The sequence below is a fragment of the Epinephelus lanceolatus genome, chromosome 19 (genome assembly GCF_041903045.1).
Source record: "Epinephelus lanceolatus isolate andai-2023 chromosome 19, ASM4190304v1, whole genome shotgun sequence".
Classification (NCBI taxonomy): Eukaryota; Metazoa; Chordata; class Actinopteri; order Perciformes; family Serranidae; genus Epinephelus; species Epinephelus lanceolatus.
In genome coordinates, this window is record NC_135752.1 from 3,620,708 (window position 1) to 3,643,740 (window position 23,033).

At 40.2% G+C, this 23,033-nt stretch overlaps 1 protein-coding gene across 3 annotated transcripts in view; it reads right to left on the reverse strand.

The window, feature by feature from the left end:
- slc25a25b (solute carrier family 25 member 25b) overlaps positions 1 to 23,033 on the reverse strand; it is a 31,413-nt gene continuing 8,380 nt past the window's right edge. The window contains exons 1-11 of one of the 3 annotated variants that reach the window (XM_033647026.2): positions 22,164 to 22,848; positions 18,751 to 18,877; positions 17,127 to 17,214; positions 14,101 to 14,136; positions 13,636 to 13,747; positions 11,286 to 11,444; positions 10,988 to 11,140; positions 10,786 to 10,893; positions 10,186 to 10,353; positions 8,333 to 8,483; positions 1 to 4,772 (exon numbers count right to left, since the gene is read on the reverse strand). In XM_033647026.2, coding sequence (XP_033502917.1) covers positions 4,588 to 4,772; positions 8,333 to 8,483; positions 10,186 to 10,353; positions 10,786 to 10,893; positions 10,988 to 11,140; positions 11,286 to 11,444; positions 13,636 to 13,747; positions 14,101 to 14,136; positions 17,127 to 17,214; positions 18,751 to 18,877; positions 22,164 to 22,409 — 1,533 coding nt within the window. In that variant the 5' untranslated portion in view covers positions 22,410 to 22,848 and the 3' untranslated portion in view covers positions 1 to 4,587. Of the gene's footprint in view, positions 4,773 to 8,332; positions 8,484 to 10,185; positions 10,354 to 10,785; positions 10,894 to 10,987; positions 11,141 to 11,285; positions 11,445 to 13,635; positions 13,748 to 14,100; positions 14,137 to 17,126; positions 17,215 to 18,750; positions 18,878 to 22,163; positions 22,849 to 23,033 lie in introns of those variants that run through there. The other 2 variants (XM_033647024.2, XM_033647025.2) reach the window with 2 other exon arrangements.

The following is a 23,033-nucleotide window of genomic DNA, read 5'->3' on the forward strand; positions in this document are numbered from 1 at the left end:
TTTTAATGAATGTCTCCTTCCTTTTATTACAATACTTTCCACAACATATATTTAATTTAATATGATGAGATCCTGCTCAGATTGTTCTTCTCACTGCCCAACGTGTTTATTCTTCATTATAGTCAGCTGAGGTTTTGCCTCAGCAGTGTTTGCAGCTGACATGTACAGTGTCTCTTTATCCTATACTGCATAAACTGCTGCTGATGAGAAAACAGACAGTGTCACCAGAGGAATCTTTGTACGGGGACCCAAAGAGTTCAAAAGCAAATAAATAAAATTAACAGTAATATGAATAAATTTGGCAAAATATATACATGAAATAATGAAAAACTCATCTAATTATTATGAAATCAGTAATACTTTTTAAAATGATTTTACATTACTTTATAATGTAATTTTTCACGAGTGTTTCCATCACCCCCCTAACCTGTGAGCCAATCACATGCCCCCTGCCTCTTAAGCAAGCCACCTGAACACCTGCTACCAGATTTAGTCAGTTAGCTCCTAGAGCTAGAACAACAACAGTCCTTAAGTATGTTAATGAAAAACTAGAATTACTGCCTTGTGGTTGTATGCCTCAGTGCACCAGTAAAGTTTCTCTTACAGTTTACATCCATGTCTGTGAAAACATGGATGCTTCACACACATCTTCCTCTCTACAGAACAGAGGGTCTATAAAATCAGCACAGTTTCAACGTGGACAACCAAGATTAGTGTCACCAATTCAGTATCTGATCAAATGTCTCCCCTTCTGTTCCTCAGATATGACAGTGAGTGTTTTTGCAGAACATCATGACGTCACAGTGAAGTTGACCTTCGCCCTTTTGGTTATAAAATGTCATTACTTCATCATTTTATCCTGTTAAATATTTGTGTGAAATTTTGTCATACTTAGCAAATGAATTCTTGAGTGATACCAATAGGCATGTTTTGTAAGATCACAGTGATCCTGACCTTTAACCACCAAATTCTAATCAGTTTATCTTTGAGTCCAAGTTAACAAGACAACAAAAAAAAAAATCCCTCAAGGTATTCTTGAGACACCCATTCATGAGAATAAGATAGATGCAAGGTCACAGTGACCTTGACCTTTGACCACAAAAATCTAATCAGTTTAGTCTTGATTCAAATTGGATATTTGTGCAAAATTTGAAGAAACTCCCTCAAGGTGTTTCTGAGATATTACGTTCACAAGAATGAGACATACAAGGTCACAGTGACCTTGACCTTTGACCACCAAAATCTGATAATTGTTGAGTTCAATTTGATGTCTCTGCTAAATTCGAAGAAATTCCCTCGAGGCATTTTTGAGATATCGGGCTCTCAAGAACAGGACAGATGGACAACCTAAAAACATAATGCCTCTGGCCAGTTATCGCCAATGCGGAGACATAAAAAAATCAACTATGTGGCTGCTGCTGTAAACAAACATTGGACACAGACACAGTTATTAAACTGTGTCTGTGTTAAACATTAAAATAAAAACGGATCTTGAAAAAGGGAATTTTTAAAAACGTCTAATAAAATAAAAATGATGACAAAACATTTCATAATAATTAGTTGTGTTTTAATAATTTCTTCAATTATTTCACAAAATGTTGGTTCGATTAAATAGTTTACACAATTTATTCATATGATTTTTATTTTTTTTTCTGTTTAAGTCAGAACTGAACACTTTGGGCTTCCATATATGTGAGGCTTTGAATTTTCAACCATATCAGAGTTGCCTCTAGCTCTCAAAAACAAACCAGATTATCACCTCTTTTATTCTGAGAAGACCACAGATGAGTCTAAAATCTTAAGGTCACCTAATGTTATATAATCAACACAAGTAATAGATAACAAATTCAGTCATGAATCCTCTTTTGTAAAAATAAATACATAAATACATCAATAAAAAAAAAGACAAACAGGAATTAAAGCAGAGTACCTTAAAGTGCATTCAACGCTCCACAGACTCCACCTCTTCTAGTGTTTAAGTGCATTTATGTAAGGGAGGCACACAAGGCACTCATGGGAATCTGTGTCTCATGTGACACAGGAATCAGTCAGGCTGAGAGTGCTGCCTCTGCTCCGATATCCTGCCACGTGACTTAAAGGACTATTTATTGACATCATACAAGAATGGAAAATGTCTTTAGCCAACAAGCCTGTGAAATATTCCTTCCAGCTGATAATGCAATGATATATATCCTGGTGGCTCATGTTGAATCTATGGAAAGGGAAACTGGTATAAACATGAACATATTATAACTGATAGACTACAGGAATTAAGGAGGTGTGTCGCACAGAGGCCTCTGTACACATTTTTAGGAGGAATACTACCATACAAACGTCTAACTGTTATTACTGAAAAGATAAGAAAGCACTGAAACCTGTCATGGACGCTGATGGAGTGTACTGTGTCAACTTAAGCAGTTGGTAATACGACACAAGTTTTGGGATCAGATATTTCCTATGTGAGAACCCACAATCAGTCCCTTAGCAATACTGCCTCAGTGTAACACTGTTAAAGGAATAGTTGAAATTTTTTGAAGTGGGGTTGTATGGGGTACTTATCCATCTTCATTGTATTACCTACAGTCCATGTCAGATGGCACGCTCCCTGTTTGGAGAAGCAGGCTGGAGAAACACCACCACAGAAGCTAAATTATGTTCTGCTGTGGACTGGGGCAACAGTAAAGTGTATTTTTTACACTTAGAAAAGGCCTGCTGCAAAAAATCAATATGAGTTTAAGTAGATGCAATATTGAGAATATACTCAGCGCTTTACCTTGCTGTCAAACAGCTCCTTACTTAAGCACTACACTTTCTCAACCGTAGAACTTCGGTATTCCTGCGCATGTTTCTCTTTAAGCCCATTCAGTCCCTCTACAAACGTTCTTCTGTATACTGTGGTTCATAAAGGTAACCTCCTTTCTCTGCAGTAACAGTAGTTTCTCGTTGCTATCATAATCTGTCAGGGTATATTTTCTTGTATTTGTTGTCTCACCCACAATCCGCTAAAAGTCTGACGGAACCGCCAATATGTGGCTGTACTACAGTGCGTATGAATACGGAAGCTCTAGGGTTGAGAAAATGTCGTGGCAAAGGAAAGCGCAGTCTGACAGCAAGGTAGAGCAGTGAAAATATTCTTAATGTAGCACCAACTTGACCTGATATTGATTTGTTTTTAGGTGGCTAAAATGCGTTTTGCTGCTGCCCCCCTCTGGAGCAGAACATTCTTAAGCTTCAGTGTCGGTACTCCAGCCTGCTTCTCCAAACTGGGGGCGTACCTGCCGCCATTTACTGGGGGTAATGCGCTGATGATGGATAAATTCCTCATACTTCAATAAAATCTGAACGATCCCTTTAAACGAGACATGTATAGCTGCAGACACATTCCATTTCCATTTGACCATACAAACCCCGTCCATCACTGGTACAAGACACACCCACCAACACAACAGCTATCTGAACCCTTTTACAGCGTGATACTGAAGTGAACAAGTATGTAACAATAATTCACTTTATATTTCATGGTACATGAAGGTGTGATTCATGTTATAAGAAATGAGATGTAACCCCTCCCATTACCCTTACCCTAACCGGCACTCTTTTAACCTAACACTTCACAATTGCTAATTGCTAACTTAGCATTTTTGTCGGGGCTTCTCCTTCACGGCCAAGGGTTGGAGGGGGCTGATCGTGAACTGACATGTAGGTTTGGTGCGCGAGTCATGTCGCCAGTGAGCGGGTCACGAAGCTGCTCCAGCTAGAGTTATACCTACATGCTTTAAACACAAAGTTAAGTTTAATTACATCATCAGGAGATATCTTAGTTGTTCACTACTTTTTTTGCTCCATAAAGCACCTGACTGAATGGAAGTAAATGTCTTTAAAGCAGCTGAAGAAGCAGTGAACCTTGGGAAACAAAAGGAAATTCATTCTTTCATTATCCTGTGAATGCCACATTAACAGAGTGTGGGAGGTGTCATGGAGAAAAAAAAAACCCTGAACAAATTCTTGGTCTCGCTTTCATAATTTGTATATATGAATTAGTTAAGCCCAGTTAACTTATATGGCTACTGCCTATTTTTAATTAAGCAGTGACCTTTTGACTTTGTTTAGGCTGTGAGAGAGAAGACAAAGCTGGAAAGCCAACATGATATTAAATGGAGACCAAGAACTAGGTTCAAAGAGTTTATGATCAGTCCTAGCAAAGCCCTTCAAGACAAAGAGTCATTCATTGTCAGTATACTGGTACCCCAGTAAGATACCTCAATTAATTCAATGTAAACTTTTGTCTTCCTCATCCAGGATGAACAGGTGATAAACACTCCTGGATTCCATGAAGACACATTTAAATAAGAGCAACTTCAGGTGCTTCAGTCAAGCCTGTCTGCATCAGTCTCTCTGCTTTCAAGCTCTTCCTTCCCTTAATCCACATTAATTCACATTTAAACCCTGTAATTTCATCATTTGATTTCAATATGTTGAATGTCAGCTGCTCTTTTCTTCTGGCCAAATGCAGTAAATCTTCAGCTAAAAGAAAAGCAAAGGAAACAAAATAAACCTTTGGCCACTCTTGATATCCTCCCTCCCTCCTCACTTTGACTGGACCCCCAGGGTGATCTTGAGATACTCGTAGACCACATAGCTGATGCTGACTGATGGGATGACCTTCATGAAGTTGGGTGCCAGGCCCCGGTAGAGTCCCTTGGGCCCCTCGGTCCTGATGATGTGTCTGAACAGGGCCGTCATGTTCATCTGAGGGCCCCCTTCCAGGGTAGCTGAGGGAAACAGAGGAAGACAGGCTCATCCAACACTACACCACACACCAACCTACTCACTTGTTGACTTCTGGAGTGCCAGATACATTAATCTAAACATGAGAACATTATTAGCCACCTATTAAAGACGCTTCAATCCTGATTTTTAAGTCACAAGAAAATGTGCAAAACTTTAAGAAGGAGTTGCTGCCACCACATTTATTGTTTCCAGGTAAGGAGGACAGCAGCTGCTAGGAGTGTAACAATCAATTGATCTGGATCAGTATATCAACTCAATGATCAATGATGCAATGTCATCAATACAAAGGGAAATCATCGATTCATATCACCATCTTTATGATACATTTTTATTTTGAAAGTCTGTGTCACCGTCAAATAGCAGCAGGCAGATGGCAGGCAGTTAAGAAAAAGACGGTAAGGATAATGGTATTTACTCTGGAATAAATCAGCAGTGTGGAAATATTTTCAAATTTAGAGAAAAAGGGGTCAACAGACAAAACACATGGCCTATGTAAACAGTGCTGTTATGAGATAAAACACAGTGTAACGTTACCTCCATGGATGGCAACTCATTCTGCTAGCTTCTCACTACAGCAATGGAAGCAACTCTGTTTAAACAATGTTTGGCTGAAAAAACGTACAATCAGGCTGAAATTCAAACGTGCTGCTCTGTCAGGTGATGCAGTCTGCTAGCCTTCAGGTTAATTTATGCAATATAAACATGCTTAAGCTAATAATGAGTGACTAGCTAGAAACTATTGTTTTGTCCATGATCCTTGACAGTTATTACTGAGTTGAATGTAATACCTTTGTTAAATGATCTTGTTGTTAATCCATGTTTTATGGCTGTTGAAGGAAGTCTGCCTTCAGGGCTTTAAGCCAGATAGCCCTGTTTTATGAGAAAGATGATGGTTTGGGTTAAAATGAAAATATTTCTTCCAGAAGGTCTCTCTGGCAGAAAGCCCTGAAGGTTAACTTATCCCATGTGCTGTTTTATGTATGTTAGTGGAGTCAATTTAAAGTAAACATTATTGCACTTACTATTTATGTGTTGTTTTATCTTTTATGGTAAAAAAAAGAAAGGGGTGGTAGCTTCTTCTGTAACAGACTGCGTTAAACAGGCATATAATGCTGTTTCATATCAGTCGCAGGCCCCTGAATCACATCGAAACAAACTCGTATTGTGGCAGACTTTGTAATATCTACAAATATCATATCGTCCAAAGAATCGATATAATATCGTTTTGTGATGAAACTGGTGATTTACACTCCTAGCTGCTGCTCTCCTGTGCTTGCATGGCTTGTTACTGCTGCTGTTTTGAGTTAATGATGGAACAAGAGAATCCACACTGAGGAAAATAAAACAGGTGCTAATTTTACTGTCAGAGTTCCCCATACTATACATACCCAAATGTTAATAATATTAGTTAAACCTACAATATTAACCGTGTCATATTGTTGAACACTTCCCTTTATTTAAGCCATTGTGTTACATGATAAGGTTAGCAGCAGCCACAAAGAACTTATCAGACAAATTCAGAAAATATCTTCACACACATGAGCTCAGAATTACTGAGCCAACCAGAAAAGAGCTTAATTATGAACTGGAATTATTCATTTATGGATTGGTTTATTTAACAGGGAGAGAGCACATATTAAAGATTGCTGTAAATGCCACAGAATTAGTCAGCTGTTTTCTATCACTAATACTGCAGATTAAATGAATTAACTGAAGCTATTCAACTTCATGAAAATATGATTTGTTATATCTGTGGCTGTTCTCTTGTCGTCTGATTCCACTGTAACAATCCTTCTATCAACTAAATCCACTCGCGGTCTTTAAGGCACTTTAAGCCAATTTAATTCAAATTCAAATCCCAAATCTCTAAAATAGTTGAAAGGTCAAGTATTTTTACACCTCACTAACCTGGTTGTGCATGAAAACAAATGGTGAAACACTTGATGCTTGATACCTCATGTAGTGGAAACAAATAAATGTAGCTATAATGTTGATTGTATCCCCTTTTGTATAACACTCAGTGTTCTGTCCTGTTGAGGTTAAGAGCTGAAACAGTATAATTGTACAGTGGTCTGTAATATCATGGCCTCAGTACCAGCAAATAATTGGCTTTAGATTGGACAAAAAGTGAACTAAATTTAATTATTTACGGTAAATAAGAAAATAAAGAAAATGGACCTAATGCAAGAACCACTTGTACCAATAGAATCAGTCTTCATTGGCACGTACATGTAATTTAAGAGGACTTATGGAATTTAGCAGTTTTCTTATGGGACGCTTTTATGAATGACAAAAGAAACCTTACATGGCAGTGTAGGGGGCTTTTTGTATGGTAATGATAAAATCTGATTAACTGAAACCTTCTCATGAACCAGTGACATTCAAGTTGAAACTAGTGCTGGGCAATATACTGGTTTATTTTCCCACGTGATAGGAATTTTTAGCGTTATACCACTGCATAGTGCTATACAGGTGCTAGACTGCGTTAGTAAACAGGAAAGAGCACTATAGTAATGACACACTGTGTGAAATGGGAGAGGGGACCATTATCAACTGCATACCCTTCTTACTAATTGTTATAACTTAAGAACAAAGCAAATATTAACCCACACTAACTCTCTGAAAGTGGGAATCCCCATGGCACACAACATGTGACAAATACACTATTTGTAACTTTAAAAACTGTACATTTACAGAATTAGACTGCAGAACAGCATGCTGGGTATAGCTCACCAGCTAGCTAGTTAGCAGCACAGTCTGTTAACAACTGGAAGAAGGTGCAGTGCATTAAGGGGAACAGAAAAGAGAGGAGGAGGATGAAGAAAGAGACCCTGAGATGCACCAGAAGACCTTGTGTACAAGAAAGGAGCTTTAGTTTGTCGGGCTGCTGTTGTTGCCAGTGATGGTAACACCAGTAACTTAATTCATCATCATCTCAGGAGGAAACATGTATTGAAATATGCAATTATGGGGGCAGATTCAAGGCTGTCAGTTGCGCCAATGAAACGGTGAAACCAAAGTGTCAGACATCTATTGTAGCGGCATTTGCTCAAGGCACTGCATGTGGCAGAAAAAGCAAGCAGAGGAGCGACATTACAAATGTAATAACAGTCCACCTATGGACAGACATGGTCCCTCTACAGCCAGTCAAGAAGGAGGAGCTCGGAGCAACGATTAAAACACTGTATTCCAGGTATGTCTTCACAGAGTGAAAATACTTGATCATCACGTGCATTAACGTTTGGCTTGTTTCTTACTTATACAGTAGAATTCTTGAAAAATATCTCTTTAAATACTTAAATACTTTAAGTGTATACCTTTATTATGGCTCATTCTACTGTCAGGAGTACATCAAATATAAAAACATTTTAACATCATCATGTACAGGCTTTGATTACTGTGTTTCACCAATCATTCTAATAAACTGACCAACTAATGAGTAATCAAAGAATTGAGGTGTACTTCAAACCCATTATCATATCTTTATGTCCTTTTCATAGACAGCAACTGTACAGTGCAACAGTGTTCTGTAATCACCTACCTTGTGCCTGCATTCGAGTCCTGACCAGGGCCAATGGGTAGCTGGCCAGCTGGCCACACGTGCTTGAAGTGGTGCCACAAGCCAGGAGCACAAACACTCCTGGATCAGCACTGTCTGTGGCAAAGCGTTGCAGCCAGGAATTCTTCAGAGTCTGACAGACGAGAAGAAAGCAAAGGTGTCAGAGTGAACTAAAAACTAGAATTACCACCTCGTGTTTGTATGCCTCTACCAACCAGTCAAGTTTCAGACATGATTATGGATGTTGCTGCAAAGAAGTTACAAATTCTAAATCATCAATGCTTCACACACATCTTCCCCCCAACAGCACAAAAGATCTATACACAGTTTCAAGGTGGACACCCAAGATTAGTGTCACCGGTTCAGTATCTGACCATTGTCTCCCCTTCTGTTCCTGAGATATGATGTTAAGCAATGGCCAGAGAAGTGTTTTTGCATAACTTTATGATGTCACAGTGAAGCAGGCCTTTGACCTTTTGGATATAAAATGTCATCAATTCATCATTTCATTCTTTTAGACATTTGTGTGAAATTTTGTCATGTTTAGTGTATGAATTCTTAAGTTATGACCAAAAACATATTTTTTGAGGTGACAGTGATATTCACCTTTGACCACCAAACTCGAATCAGTTCATGGTTGAGTCCAAGTTGACATTTGTGCCAAAATGGAGGAAATTTCCTCAAGGCCTTTTTGAGATATTAGCCCCGTTTCCATCAAACACTTTTGGTATAATACCTTTGGAACCAAAAGTGACCCTTCAGACGTAGTACTAGGTCCGATTAGCATTTCCACCACAAACAGTACTCTTAAATGTGGGCGGGAATGCTGTTACTCACTGCTCTGTCCAGCACTTGCTGTATTTCCTCATCACCAGTTACACAGACAGAAATCTGCACCTCATTTATCATCCACAGAACAAGTTACACACCAACATTTTTAGAGCAAAGACGAAGAGGCTGCAGTGAGAGTATCTCAAAGGGAAATTTAAAAATAGTGGATTTGTAATGAGTGAGGATTAGAATATATGCAGTTCACATAATCTGGTCAAATTTTATTTATTTTTTTCTAACGCTTGAATATCCACTCAATACTAAAAGTGTATGTCAAAGAGAGACAATAAAAAATAATGGAATGGTCAAACTTGTCATATTTGAGGTGTGCTGATGGATTCACGTCATCAACATGTGCATCAAGTAACATTAAATGTAAACGTTCCACCTTAAAAGTTGCCTGTAGTCAGCCCAGTGAATTATTTTTTCCCAGTCTACAGCTGCTGCGAGAGGCAGGAAAACATCCTTTCATTTTATAGTTATAGTTTACTAATATAGTAAGACTTGCCACAGTATGAACAGTGGTTACATAAGCCTCAAACCAGCCACAACTCAGCCCTGAGCAAGAGCAACCGTCCTCTATTGACCAATAAAGGGACTGCTGTGTTTACAGGTCCACCTTTTAGTACCAGATCTGTGTGCTAGGTACCTGAACTGAGTGGTGACTAAAAATTGCGACGGTAAGGAACAGTTCTATTGGTACCCTCCACAACTTTTCACAGTGGAAATAGAAATAGATGGATGGTCACAGTGACCTTGACCTTTGACCACTTAAGTCTAATCAGTTTATCTTTATGTCAGTTTATTTTTGAGTCCAAGTGGACCTTTGTGCCATATTTGAAGAAATTACCTTAAGGTGTTCCTGAGAAATTACCTTCACCAGTATGGGAGGTATGCATGTGCGTACGTACGAATGGATAGACAGACAACCTGAAAATATAATGCCTCCTGCCATGGTGCGGAGGCATAAAAAGAGAAGTTATCCCTTGACAACAAGCACACACCTCATAGACAGCAAGGTCGATGCCAGCGTAGGGGATGATGCCTAGCATGTTGGGGACATAGCCCTTGTAGAAAGCAGCCACGCCCTCCTTTTGAAAGATCTGTTTGGCACAATCCAAGATGCCCGAGTACTGGCCTGTCTTCCTCAGGGCTAACCGTGTCTTCAACACCTGAGTGGACAGGACGTGATGTAAGGCCTTCTGACAGATGAAAGAAACCACCACTTTGTTGTCCAAGAGTTGAAGAAAATCTTTCATACTTGAACAAAAATGGTTTACTATCATACATATATGCCGTGCATTATCTTTCATAGAAAATTACGTTGTGTGTCATGAACCTCAGGTCTGTGAGTCTGAAGATCTGATTTCCTCCAGATAAGAGGTCACAGTACAGTTTCACATGATGGGTTCAAGGCTAAAAGTTAAAATGGGCAGTCAGTCACAAAACAAAGAAAATCCACTTGGACATTTCTTCATACAAATAGCATGAGTCATGAGTTGATGCCTAAAATTAACAGAGTGAGTACAACCATTAAAATTACTTTTTAAGTAAGGTCTTACTTAAAAATTTGGTTTTAATCTATGTGTTATTTGGTCTCTCACCTCCATGGGGTAGATGCTGCTCTGAGCAATGGCTCCAGCCAGAGAGCCTGCCACCAGTCTTTCTGTGATGCCCAATGTCTCCTGGTTACTTCCAATTAATCGTTTTATCTGACAGACAGGACATTCTTTTTTTGTTAGCAGCAACAAAGTGTCAAAATGTGACAGGAATAAACGGCTAACTGGAGGCTGTATTGGTGCGTACCTGCTCATAGGCCATGAACTTAATAGCAGACTCGGGGGCAATTTTGATGACATTGATGCCGTTGCCTCGCCACAGTGACCTCACACCGCCTTCTCGGATCATCTGGACAAAGCCTCCAGTGATACGCATGCTGTTGCTCTTGGAAGCGTGAACCTGGGGAGGCCAGAAAGCGAACAAACAATGGGCATGTATTCACACTGTGACTGCTAATCCACTTCCTTTTGTACAGTTTGTCGATAATAAAAACGTTCCTGCCTGAGAGTACTCCCACATTTATCAGCAGTGTCTTGTGCTTTACCTGCATGAGTACTTTAAGCCTGTCCAGAGGTGCTGTGCAGGTTCGAGACACAGCACCAGCTCCTCCTCCAGCCACTAGGTGTCGCCACCACATTCCTGTTTTCTTTTCTTCTGCTGTGAACTCATCAGGCACCAACAAACTCTCCCCAACATCCAAGATCTGAGAAGGAAGCAGAGGGATTCAGTTAATGATTGGCTTTCATGCAACTTCCTAAAACTTAACAGTGATAAAACTGAGGTTCTCCTTGTGGATATTAAATCTACTTTGGCTAAACCACACAGTTTGTCTCCAACCGCTGACAACTCCAAAGTCCATCCATCCCCTCAGGTTAAGAGTCTGGGTGTCATCCTGGACAGTACATTGTCCTTTGAGGCACACATCAATAATGTTACTCATTCTGCATACTTTCATCTACAAAATATTAATCGTCTTCTCCTGTCACTTTAAACTCAGAGCGCTGCTATCCTCGATCGTTCTTTGGTTACATCTCATATTGATTATTGCAATACTGTCCTCTTTAGTCTCCCTCTCAAGTGTCTTCATAAACTCCAGTTGGTCCAGAATTCAGCCCCCCGTATCTTTACCAGAACCCCCTCCACAGATCATATCACTCACTAGTACGAGCACATTAGTCCTGTGCTCAGGTCTCTACACTGGCTTCCTGTGGCTCAGAGAATAGACTTTAAAGCAGCTCTGCTTGTGTACAAGTCTCTCCACGGCCTAGCACCAAAGTACATCTCTGACATGTTAGTGCCATATGAACCATCTCGGACTCTGAGGACCTCAGGGACCGGCCTCCTGCTGGTGCCCAGAGTCAGGACTAAACATGGAGAATCAGGATTCCAGTTTTATGCAGCTAAAATCTGGAACAGTCTTTCTGAAGATGTGAGACAGGCCTCTACTCTGACAATGTTCAAATCTAGGCTCAAAACAGCTCTATTTCACCGTGCATATGACTGAAAGGATCTTATCTGCACTCTTCTCTTTTAAAGTTCATTTTATAATGATTATTTATGTTTTTATTTTGTATTGTGATTTTAATGCATTTTCTTGTTCTGTAAAGCACTTTGAATTACTTTGTGTACGAATTGTGCTCTACAAATAAACTTGCCTTGCCTTGCCACTCCCATTCTCCAGCACCTTCACTGGCTTCCAGTTAAATATCGCATCGATTTCAAGATTCTGCTTCTCACCTTTAGGGCCTTTCATAATCAAGCCCCTTCCTACCTGTCTGAAGTCCTTCATATCTACACACCCTCCTGTACTCTTAGATCCTCTACTGCAATCCAGCTCACCATGGGTTCAAGAGCCCTCAGCCACTCTGGCCCCTGCATCTGGAACTCTCTCTCTCCCATGACATCTGCAACATTGACTACCTTTCCACCATCAAATCCCGTCTGAAAACGCACCTTTTCAAGCTGGCATATTCAGTCTGATTTACTGGTGACACACATATTGAGACTTGTGCTAATGGTGATTTTATAATAATGATAATATACCCATAAATATAATTATGATTTTTTTGTCCAGTCATTTTATTAACTTTTACTGTATATTACTGAATTGTTTGATTTTATAATCTACGGATACATTGCTGCTCCTTCAAGCTAAAAAAAAGTATGTATGATCCAACTTGCACTATACCTTTATGAGTGCCTATAAAAGGTCTAGTGTGTAGGGATTCAGTGGCATCTAGTGGTGAAGTTGCAGAAGAGGACCAGCTCATATGCAAATATAAACAGCTCATTCTAAAGTAGGGAGATTTTCACGGAACGATAACCATCTCAGAAAATATTGCAGTTTTATGGTATCACAGTATTATAGAATTATTATCATTATTTTCATCTGTCAGAATGACCCTTAAAGGAAGTAATATGTAAGGGTTATCTGTGGTTAAACAAACCTTTTATTATATTTGAAACTTGAAACCATTTTTTGATGGAAGTGTGTGTAAAAAGTCTCCTTTCTGAAAATAACTACAAAGTTGAGATTTTCTGTCCAGTTGCAGTTTCAGTATTGTAGATAAGCAAATGTACACTACCTATTCTTCTTAGATAACAAAAAACAACTATACTTAGTTTAAGGTGATTATACACTAATGACAGTTAAATGTATTATATTACATTTCATTTATGCCAATCTATCTCCCTACACTGGACCTTTAATTTTTCTTGAGTATTTTTATCATTTAAAGTAACAGTCTGGCAGCCATGTTGAATGTTTTGACTTCTTTGTCTGACGCATTGTCCACACAAATACACTATAATAGGAAAGATGAGACTTTGACTAGGGTTCTACTGTTAATGTTTGTTGCCCTTGCTTTGAAGCAGAGAGAAAGAGGAGTATGTACCGTGGAGTGTTTCCAGTAGAGGATGATCTCGGGAATGTTGTCTGCTGGATGGAGGAGGTGATAATCTCGCCACTCATTCCAGTCAATCGTCATTGTGCCATTTTTATCCATACTGAGGATGTGAAATACAAACTATTACAAATATGACCATTTTAAACATCAGAAAGGACAAGCTGTCAGCTCACATGCACTGTTACTTCTCAACAATGCTAACACTTGGTCTCATGGCTTCCTTTATGAGTTTATATGCATTCTGTTGTAGCAGGATGCTTTACTTGGGCACTCTGTATCACAACTGAGTCATAATCACAGCAGCTTTGTTTTGACAATGTGATAATTGTTGCATTTTTCATCTGAAAAATCTGAAAGGAAAAAAAAATTGCAGCTGGTAACTGAATTAGACAGACGAGGCAGCAATCAGGGTAGCACTGGCCGAGCAAGCAGACTATAGAAGCTACTACTTACTACAAGATAGGGGCCCAGATATGACCCCTCCTTATTCTGAGACCAGCCAGAGAGAGGAGACAGACAGACAGACAGACAGACAGACAAACAGGAGGTTAGAGGAACTAAACAAATACTACTCCTAGATAAATAGAACAGCTCGATAGTTCACACGTGTAGTGACAGGCACTGTGGATGCTTCATGGATCAGTTAAAGTGATGGCTTTCTGTCATTCAGACATAGGCTGCCATTATGTTAAAGGTCTTCCTATTGATTCAAATGGGACAGGACAGTGAAGGAAAGAACCACAGCAGCAGCTGCTCCTCTCTGATCTGATCAGCTCTGAACAGCTTGACAGATCAGTTATCCATCCTGACAAACTGCTGCTGAGGAAAAAAAGAACTAATGGAGAACTCATTAACAAACAAAAACCTCAGAAGAAATGGGACACAGAATGATACAAAGAGACAGAAGTAATTAAAAGAAAAGACAAAAAAAAAAAACAAAGTTTGCTGTCGCCTCACGCTCCCCCGCTCACTGTTGTCAGCTACCACCACACACACACTCATTCTGTGGGAAACAGTGATGCTTGCTTGATATTTAGCTGGTTTCCATTTTCCCATGTTTTTGTGTCTCGATCACTAATTGAGACAAGTTGGTCCAGTATTGAGCAAAAGGGCTGCAGCTGGCAGCCACAAAACAAGTTGCAATGTAACCACTCAGGGCATGTTCGCACTGTCAATGTATGTCAACTTTAAGTGCTTGATTTTGACACTGACAGGCTCAGATTGTTATTCTAAGTGTCTGACAACATTATGTAAAGGATCCCTACAGAGAAAGACCTTTTGGTTAAAGCGTTAGATCCATTTTAGTTTAACCAGAAACAGCCCCAAAATCACAGTTGCCAAACTAAGCAGACTCCATTTAAATAAACAGTAATTTCAGTGTGTATAGAGCCAGCATATTTATAGATTTTAATGGGTGACTTAATGGTTAATTTCAACCAGACCAGAGTTGCTGACTGTTAAAACAGTGGAAAGACAAACCAAAATGGCTTTTGTTAGTTGTATTTGTTTCTAATGAAGTTGGATTTATGATGATAAAATGACAAATGGAGTCTGGTGCAGGGCTTGACGCTAACCTTTTTCCCAAGGAGCACATGTGCTCCTAAGTTGAAAAAGTAAGGAGCGCACAAAGAACTTTAGGGGCACAATGTAAATTGATCAAATAATGTGTTTTCTGTAATAAACGTGATGCAAATAGACATTTACAAGCAAAATTATTTAATGAATTTGTATACAAAATGTACAGAAAGGTAAAATCATCAAGTTTTGAAAAAGTATTGCAATTTAATTTTGTCTTTAATGTTATTATCTTATATATATTATCTTTGCAATATGATTATCTTATATAATGTTATTACTATCCTAAAACATTCTCCAGGTCCTCTGAAACTCTGCAGGACTTAAGCCTCTTTCACACAGAGCTTTCGCGGTGCCCACCGCGGGGGAGGGCGCAGAGGACAAGATGTGGGGGAGTACAGGCTCGTTCAGGAGCTACAGCTCCATGGTGACCGCTTCCGGGTCTACTTCAGGCTCTTCTCTGCTATTGGACGTGCGGCGCCGAGGTGTCGTCACAGCGCGTTGCGGTGAAATTAAAAAATTTCAATTCGAGCGCAGGCTGGCGGCGCGCACCACTCAGCTCGGTGGCAGAGCGGTGCGCTTTTGCGCCGCAGTAGCACATACACAATGAATGGGTTCATCAGCCGAGGTCTGCGCTTTGCGCGCTCTGTGTGAAAAGGGCTTTATTTCCACCCTGCCCAGCAGCGGTACCGTGGCGAACGGTCCCTAAAGGCCTCTACACATGATCAGCTGTAAAACCGCTTTGCGCTGGCTGTCCCATTGTTTGTCTATGGAGAGGGCAGCAACGCCTGACAAAGCGGCACTGCTACCCTTGGCGTCGCGCACCGCTCTGATTTTCCGCCCGAGCGCTGCACAGAGTTGAAATTATTTGAACTACGGGGAGAACGGAGCAGGCTTCCCCGGAGATCCACCCGGTCCATCTCCTCCACACTTTGACTTAGGCTATTTCCACGCTGCCGACACTGGGACTTATATTCATTGTGCCGACAGTGGCTTGGAAAACCGCCCATAACCGTGTCACACGGGGAAGAGGGAAGAGGGAAGGCGGCTGGAATTCCTCCAACATTTGCGGTTAGATTATCATATTTTTTTATTGACAAAAATACAGGCTGCTTCGGCTGATTTTTTTCATGCGCACAAGGGCCCCTTAATATTTTTTACAGTTCGCACACACCTATGTTTAGTCGCAAATGCGAGTGAAACGCTCGCACTGTCGAGCCCTGTGGTGGCAATAGCGATTTCGGGGCTGTTTCTAGTTAGACAAAGTTGTCAGACAATTAAAATAACAATCTGAGCTAGTAAGTGGCAAAAACAAGCACTTTTATTGGACATACATTGACAGTGTCATATGCCCCCAGTGGTCATATTGCAGCCTGTTTTGATGCTGCCGGCTGCAGCCCTCTCTTAATACTGGACCAAATTGGTTCCCATTAGTCACTTAGACATAAAAACATTGGAAAATAGTGTCCAGGTTGAAAAATACTGAACTTACCCTTTAAGAGACACATTTGCTACAGTGTTACTTAAAAGAAAGAATGTGATTAATCTCTGTGTATTTAGAATTGTGCTGCTGCAGCCTTTACTGTAACCTGTGAGAGACTAAAGAAAAGAGTGCCACTTTAACCTCATTAACAGATATGAGGAAAAAGTAGTCTGACTGTCACCTAACTGCTTTCTGTAGTTATTAAGAGGGAGTATATAATAGCCGCCGTGAATCAGATCACATGCGTTAAAATGTGACATGCACTACGCAAGAGAAAGAGATGGGAGACATCACAGAGAGAGACAGACAGACAGACAGACAGAGACACAGACACACACACACACACACACACACACACAGATTGAAAAAAAATGTGAATCTGTTCAGTTTGTGAATCTGGGGATCACAGCATTACTCTGACCTTTTAAGAATCTGCTCAGCCTGTTCCTCAGAGATGTTCACTCCCAGGTCACGCAGAGACTGCATGATTTCTTGTGAGTCAATCCGGCCTGCACCACAGAAAGAAATTAGTCATCAATTAATCAAACTTAAAGTCCACTAATTTTAGACATAGAGGTCAGTTTACTAGTCACAGTGAGTGATGTAAAAGCAGTTGTATAATGTCTTGAATCTCTGGAGGAGCTTTGTCAAGTCTGAGAAAATAACCCTGATGATGAAATCAGGGTTATCTCGGCTTCATTATGAAATCTAGAAATCAATAACAGAAAGTCAGCATTACAAACTGAGGGAGAGACGTTTGAAAGGTGTGGGCATTCACCAGACAGGGATGGTCTTTAGATCTTTGATTCTCCACCCAAACCCAATTCAGCCCATCCCACAGCCAGGTTCAGGTCGGGCTGTAGGTCCTCAAAATTCCCTCGAGTTGTATCAGGTCTGGTTTGCCAAAATTTTCTGTCTGTTTGTTTGTTTTTATAACACAGACCTTATTGTATGTGAGTCATGAGTAATGTATGCATTGTGTTGCCATCAGTCCATTATAATAAATGAAAATGTTGAGATTTGGAATTACATTTAAACTGAAAAAAACATTAGAATTAGGGGATTTGCTCATATACCATACACAAACACTGAAATGCAAAGGAGACGTATAAAACTGGTAATTCTCCCATGTAAAGAAGAGAGACTGTCCTCTGCTCAATCTAGTTCAGTTCCTCTGTTCCCTAACCCCCCCGGGATTAATAAAGTATTCTGAATCTGAATCTGAATCTGAATTTGTGAAGACTGGTGTGCGTCTATATGCATAAGCCACACACCCAAACACTTGTCCTTATATTTACAACTCATCTTACCTGGGCTTCCATATGTACCCAACTATTCTAAAGACTGCTGTTGCTTCCTGGTTGTGGTAAATAAACACCACTTGACCTCCACAGTTCCTCTTATTTTCCATTTCTTAATTACATTAGGAACTGAGGAAACAGCGACCTGAAAACACACTGCTATCTTATCATAACCTTCTCCTGCTTTGTGGGCATCAGTTATTTTAGTTTTCAGAGTACTAGGCAGCTGTTTAGAGGAGCCCATGGCTGCTGATTGTTGGGACAAGGTTTCAGGAGTCAGAATATTTATAGAGCTCTGAAATTTGCATTACCTGGCCTCTCCTAATGATGACTGTGAACAAGCTATAGTCCTAACAAGCTAAATAAGGCCTGAGACCTTGTAAAAAGTTGTCTGAGAGCTCAAATATCTTGGGGTACCCAAACTTTTGCATGGTGCGCCTTTCCTTTTTTTCAATCTCAAATTGTACAAAAGAAAAATAAAACACAAATCTTGCTTAAAATGTTGGAAAGCATGTTTCATTTTTAACTTCATTCCTTTTGGAAATCACTTCATCTTCTACTCACTTAACTATTTATAGTAAACAAAATTTTGACCAGGGGTACCCAAACTTTTGCATGCCACTGCATGTAATACTAAGTCACTAGAGTAACCTTTTATGTTTTTGTGATAATGAATTGGTTCTACCTGTTCTCAATACCATACAGCAGACTTTAAAAGTCACAAGTTGTAGCAAGATTCCTTACCATCATTCTTCTTGTCCAGACTCTTGAAGACCAGCCGGAGCTTCTTCTCATGGTCTCTGAGATAATGAACAAACTCCTCAAAGTCTAACTGTCCGTCCAGGTCTTTGTCTCCTGCTTTCACTATTTTCTGCAATGAAAAAGAGACAGGAAAAACCTTTGAGAGACTGAATTCTCGGTTCATTTTTGATTCAGTAATCATGATGCATTAGCTGTATGTACAGCAACATCATCTGTAAAGGATAATAACGTGAACTAATTCACCACTGTTATCAAAGATAGCAGATTGATGTGACAAACCGAAGGTCAGCGCATGGAAGCTTCCCTCATCTGCCATCTGTGCACTGTTGACTCAGTCTGCAGTTTAGACCACTTTACAGCCATCACACATACAGGGTTATTAGTAATCTTAGACAGTCCACAGCAGTTTCTGCCAATATAGCCTGCCAAGCCAACTGGAAGGATTTCTACAAGGAATTAGTGTTAGTTGAAGCATGAATACTGGCCACTGACAGGAAAAGGACGCCTAAGAGAAGGAACAGCTGGCTGTGCAGGCCAAAGAGGAAATCTAGCTCCATGTTTGTTCTCCCAGAATGCACCTGAGCAATACTTTGCCAAATGATTTGCTCTGCTAGTAAGGAGGGAAAACTGACTGAGCATGAGAAAAAACTCAACCATGTGCACCACTGGGCTCATGGGATGGAAAGCAGTCCACAGGCCACTGTTTGAGAAACATTTCACAGAAAAAAACTACATAAAGGATTAGAGCAGCAGCTCTGCATGCTTTAGCCCTTAACATCTGCTTTTAAAGTTGTAATGCAGTACAATACGTTAACATAGCATGGTAATTCAACGGTCGTAGTGAAAGAAGACCTAAGATCCTTTACTGAAGTAAAAGTTGCAATACCACAATCACCGTTTAAATACACCTTTAAAACTATAATAATAGATATTGTATTAATGATAATTGTAATTAATCAGAAAAAAATCAATCTAATCAATCCATTGAACAAGACAGTTAATGGTGTCATCTAGGACTCTGGGAAACAGCGGTGAGCATTTTCCACTATTTTACAGACTAAATGATAAAGATAAATCAATAAATCAGAGAAACAATTGACAGAAAAATAGTTGAGATGTATAGTGTAGCTGGAGGTTCTGGTGACGTCATCACCCAAAATGGCAGCCTAAAGCAAACGCTCCCTTGAGAAAACACGTATTTTGCCCCGTCAAAAACAGAATTGCTCCATAACATTTGAATTTTTTAAGTGGGGCAAGAATGGGGAAAAAGGATGGAAACAGGAAAGGCACCGCTGAAGAGCCAGCCACCAGGGAAAATACGAAGAACAGCTCTCCCACAGGGATACAAGACGGGAAAGCTAACGCAAGAGAGGTGACAAGTTTAACAAGAATTTTGGAGGAAATACGGGACTTTCGCAAAGACACAAAACAACAGTTAAAAAAAGTCATATCCAATCTCACCAACGTCAAAAAATAGCGCAGGCAGAGACACAAATCAAAAAGGTGGATGACTGCGTTCAAAACGCTGAAAAAGTGTTAAGCAAGATGATAATAGTAATGAATCAACTACTCGACCAAAAAGGGAGAGCTCGATGGGAGAACATAAGGATATACAATGTTCAAGAAGGAGCGGAGGGGTCGTCTATGACAACAACAACAGCAAAAACATAAAAGCTTGAGTCATTGTAGCGTGTATGACATTATCTTGCCTACAATACTGTGTGTCTAATTAAGCAATATCACACGAGAGGGAGTGATGTTGTACTGTGATATCGTCACGGCTGTGATTCGGTCGTAGGCACGAGGCCGCAGAAGTTATGGGTTCTTGAGGCAAATTTGTGTCATGAGGAGAGGCATCTCTGTGCAAAGTTTCATGTCTCTACGACATATGGGGCATGAGATATGCCCATTCAAAGTTTTCAATCGGTTGCTATAGCTCCCCCCTTTGGCCAATTGATGTAATATTGCTTCATTCACATCCTCCCATGACCCTCTACCACTGTGCCAAATTTCACATGGATTGACCAAGTCAGTGAAGAGAAAAACGTGGAACAGACACACCCACAGACAGAGTTTTCATCATTATATGGTAAGATAAGATTCTCAAGTATCAATTTAGGGATGTCAACAGTAAATCGCCAAGAATATTTTGACTAGTTACATATGTTGGTCTATGGGTTAATTTGCTGCTCTTCAGTTTACTGCACTGCACACACTGGTGGGATAATGGGTGTTGAGCTATCAAAAGCAAAATAAATCAAAACTGACATCTCTATTTTAATTACAATAAAGAATTTGTTTAACCCAAAAAATCTTCTGTATTCTTTCCTTCAAGGGTCATTGTTACTGAAAATAATATTGTGTAACTCCGCAATACCCTGATATTTTTTGAGACAGTTATCATACTGCACCACGAAAATCTCATACCTTTGCAACCCTACTAGCATTGATGACAGAACCGAATTCCCGCAACACTCACAAGGTGCCACTAGTTGCAACGCTACCAGTAGCTTTACAAGTTGTCATTCCTAACATGACAGACACGTGTTTGCACAGTTAGATGCAGTAGCTGAGTAGTGTAGTGAATGAATGGACCTAGTGAAAGTGAAAGTATTGAAATGGACCACAGATGATTAAAATATCATGCATGCATGTTCAGGGGCCACACATAATGATTCTTAGGGCTGCCACTGGCCTGCGGGCCGCATTTTGCGGGGTTCCCACACGTTTTCATGGACAAAATTTCCAAACTTTCCCAGGACTTTTCAAAGACCCTAATAAAAAAAAGATTTCTTGCCATACTTGCCTGGTGTTTTTCATACATCAAGCTCTATTCAAGCATAACTTCAGCTAGCAGGCATACAGGAGGGGAGAGACAAACCCAGGGAGAACATGACAAAATGTACATGATAGTAGACCAAACGTCACACATCAACACATATTAAAGCTTTGTTAAGACGACAGCTAAAGAATATTAATTTGCAATTATGTTACATTACATGGAAGGTTATCCACAGAAAATTACTGTAACAATTCCATAATACACAACTAAATTCCAAGAGTTTCCAAAGACTTCCAATGATTTCAATTGATTCAAGAACTTTTCCAGGCCTGGAAAATGTGATTGTGAAAATCCATGACTTTTCCAGATTTTCAATGACCGTGGGCACTCTGACTTTGACAGATTATGTTCTACAGCAATGCTTAGCAGCTCTCTGAGGCTGTACTTAAGCACAGTGGTGTTTTTAAGCTATTAGGACCATAAATGTCAAAACGAAACTTTGTGCCAAACCAACAATGTTGAGATATTTTACAGGACAATTTAAAATGCTGACAAGATGATGGGTTGTACTGGATAACAAAAGTCAGGGGTATAGCTACCTGCTGTATTTTACCTGTTTAAGATCCGCAGGTGGTGCAACCATGATTAATACTGTGGTCTTCTTTGGAGTAACATTACTTTTGCTGACTTCTTTACTGTCAGATGAGTTTGCAGACTTTTCCTGGAGACGAGCTTGCAGCTCTCTGCAGTTCCCAGTACCCTCAGTCTCTTTCTCACCTGGTGACGGAGTTTCAGCAGGCTTACACTGCGTCCTGCCAAAAAGTCTCTGCCACAGGAAAGTCAGTATGCCCTGCACCATTCTCAGAGTGGGGCTCACTGTGTCTGGGTGAGTGCCCTCCACTCAAACACAAAAATCCAAGAGCTGAACTGGCAGAACAAGTGTAGAAACGTCAGCTGAGGACAACGTCTTCACTTTCTTCCACTTCACTGCTCCAGCTCAGCGTCTCATCTTCTTACTGGATCTTTTCTCATTGAAAATTGCTAAGTTGACAGACATCCAGGTTCATATCCACAGGCATCATATGCAGCAGGATCAAAACAAAACCCTCCTATCTAACTCCTGCCATTTAACGCCTGAGGCATGATTAGTTCTTCATTTATCAAAATTAGAATTTCACACTGGAAGTATCTCATGTTGAGGATAATTAAATGATGGTCGCAGCAGACAGTCAGGATTTGCTACTTAGCAGGCATCAGTATCAGCAGCCAGAGAAATGCACCAAAGAGAGCTTCCAGAAACCTGCATCCTCACTGCAGCTGAGCCTGACCAATCACTGCAGCCCATAGTGGCAGGTCCGACTGTCGAGCCATGGAATGAGCCACTCAGCCAATGGAGGGCAGGATTACAGCAAGGAAATGAATCTATGCCTTCAATCATCAGCCACAGTAGAAGGAGGGGGTGGGGTGAAGTGCAGGGTTTCCC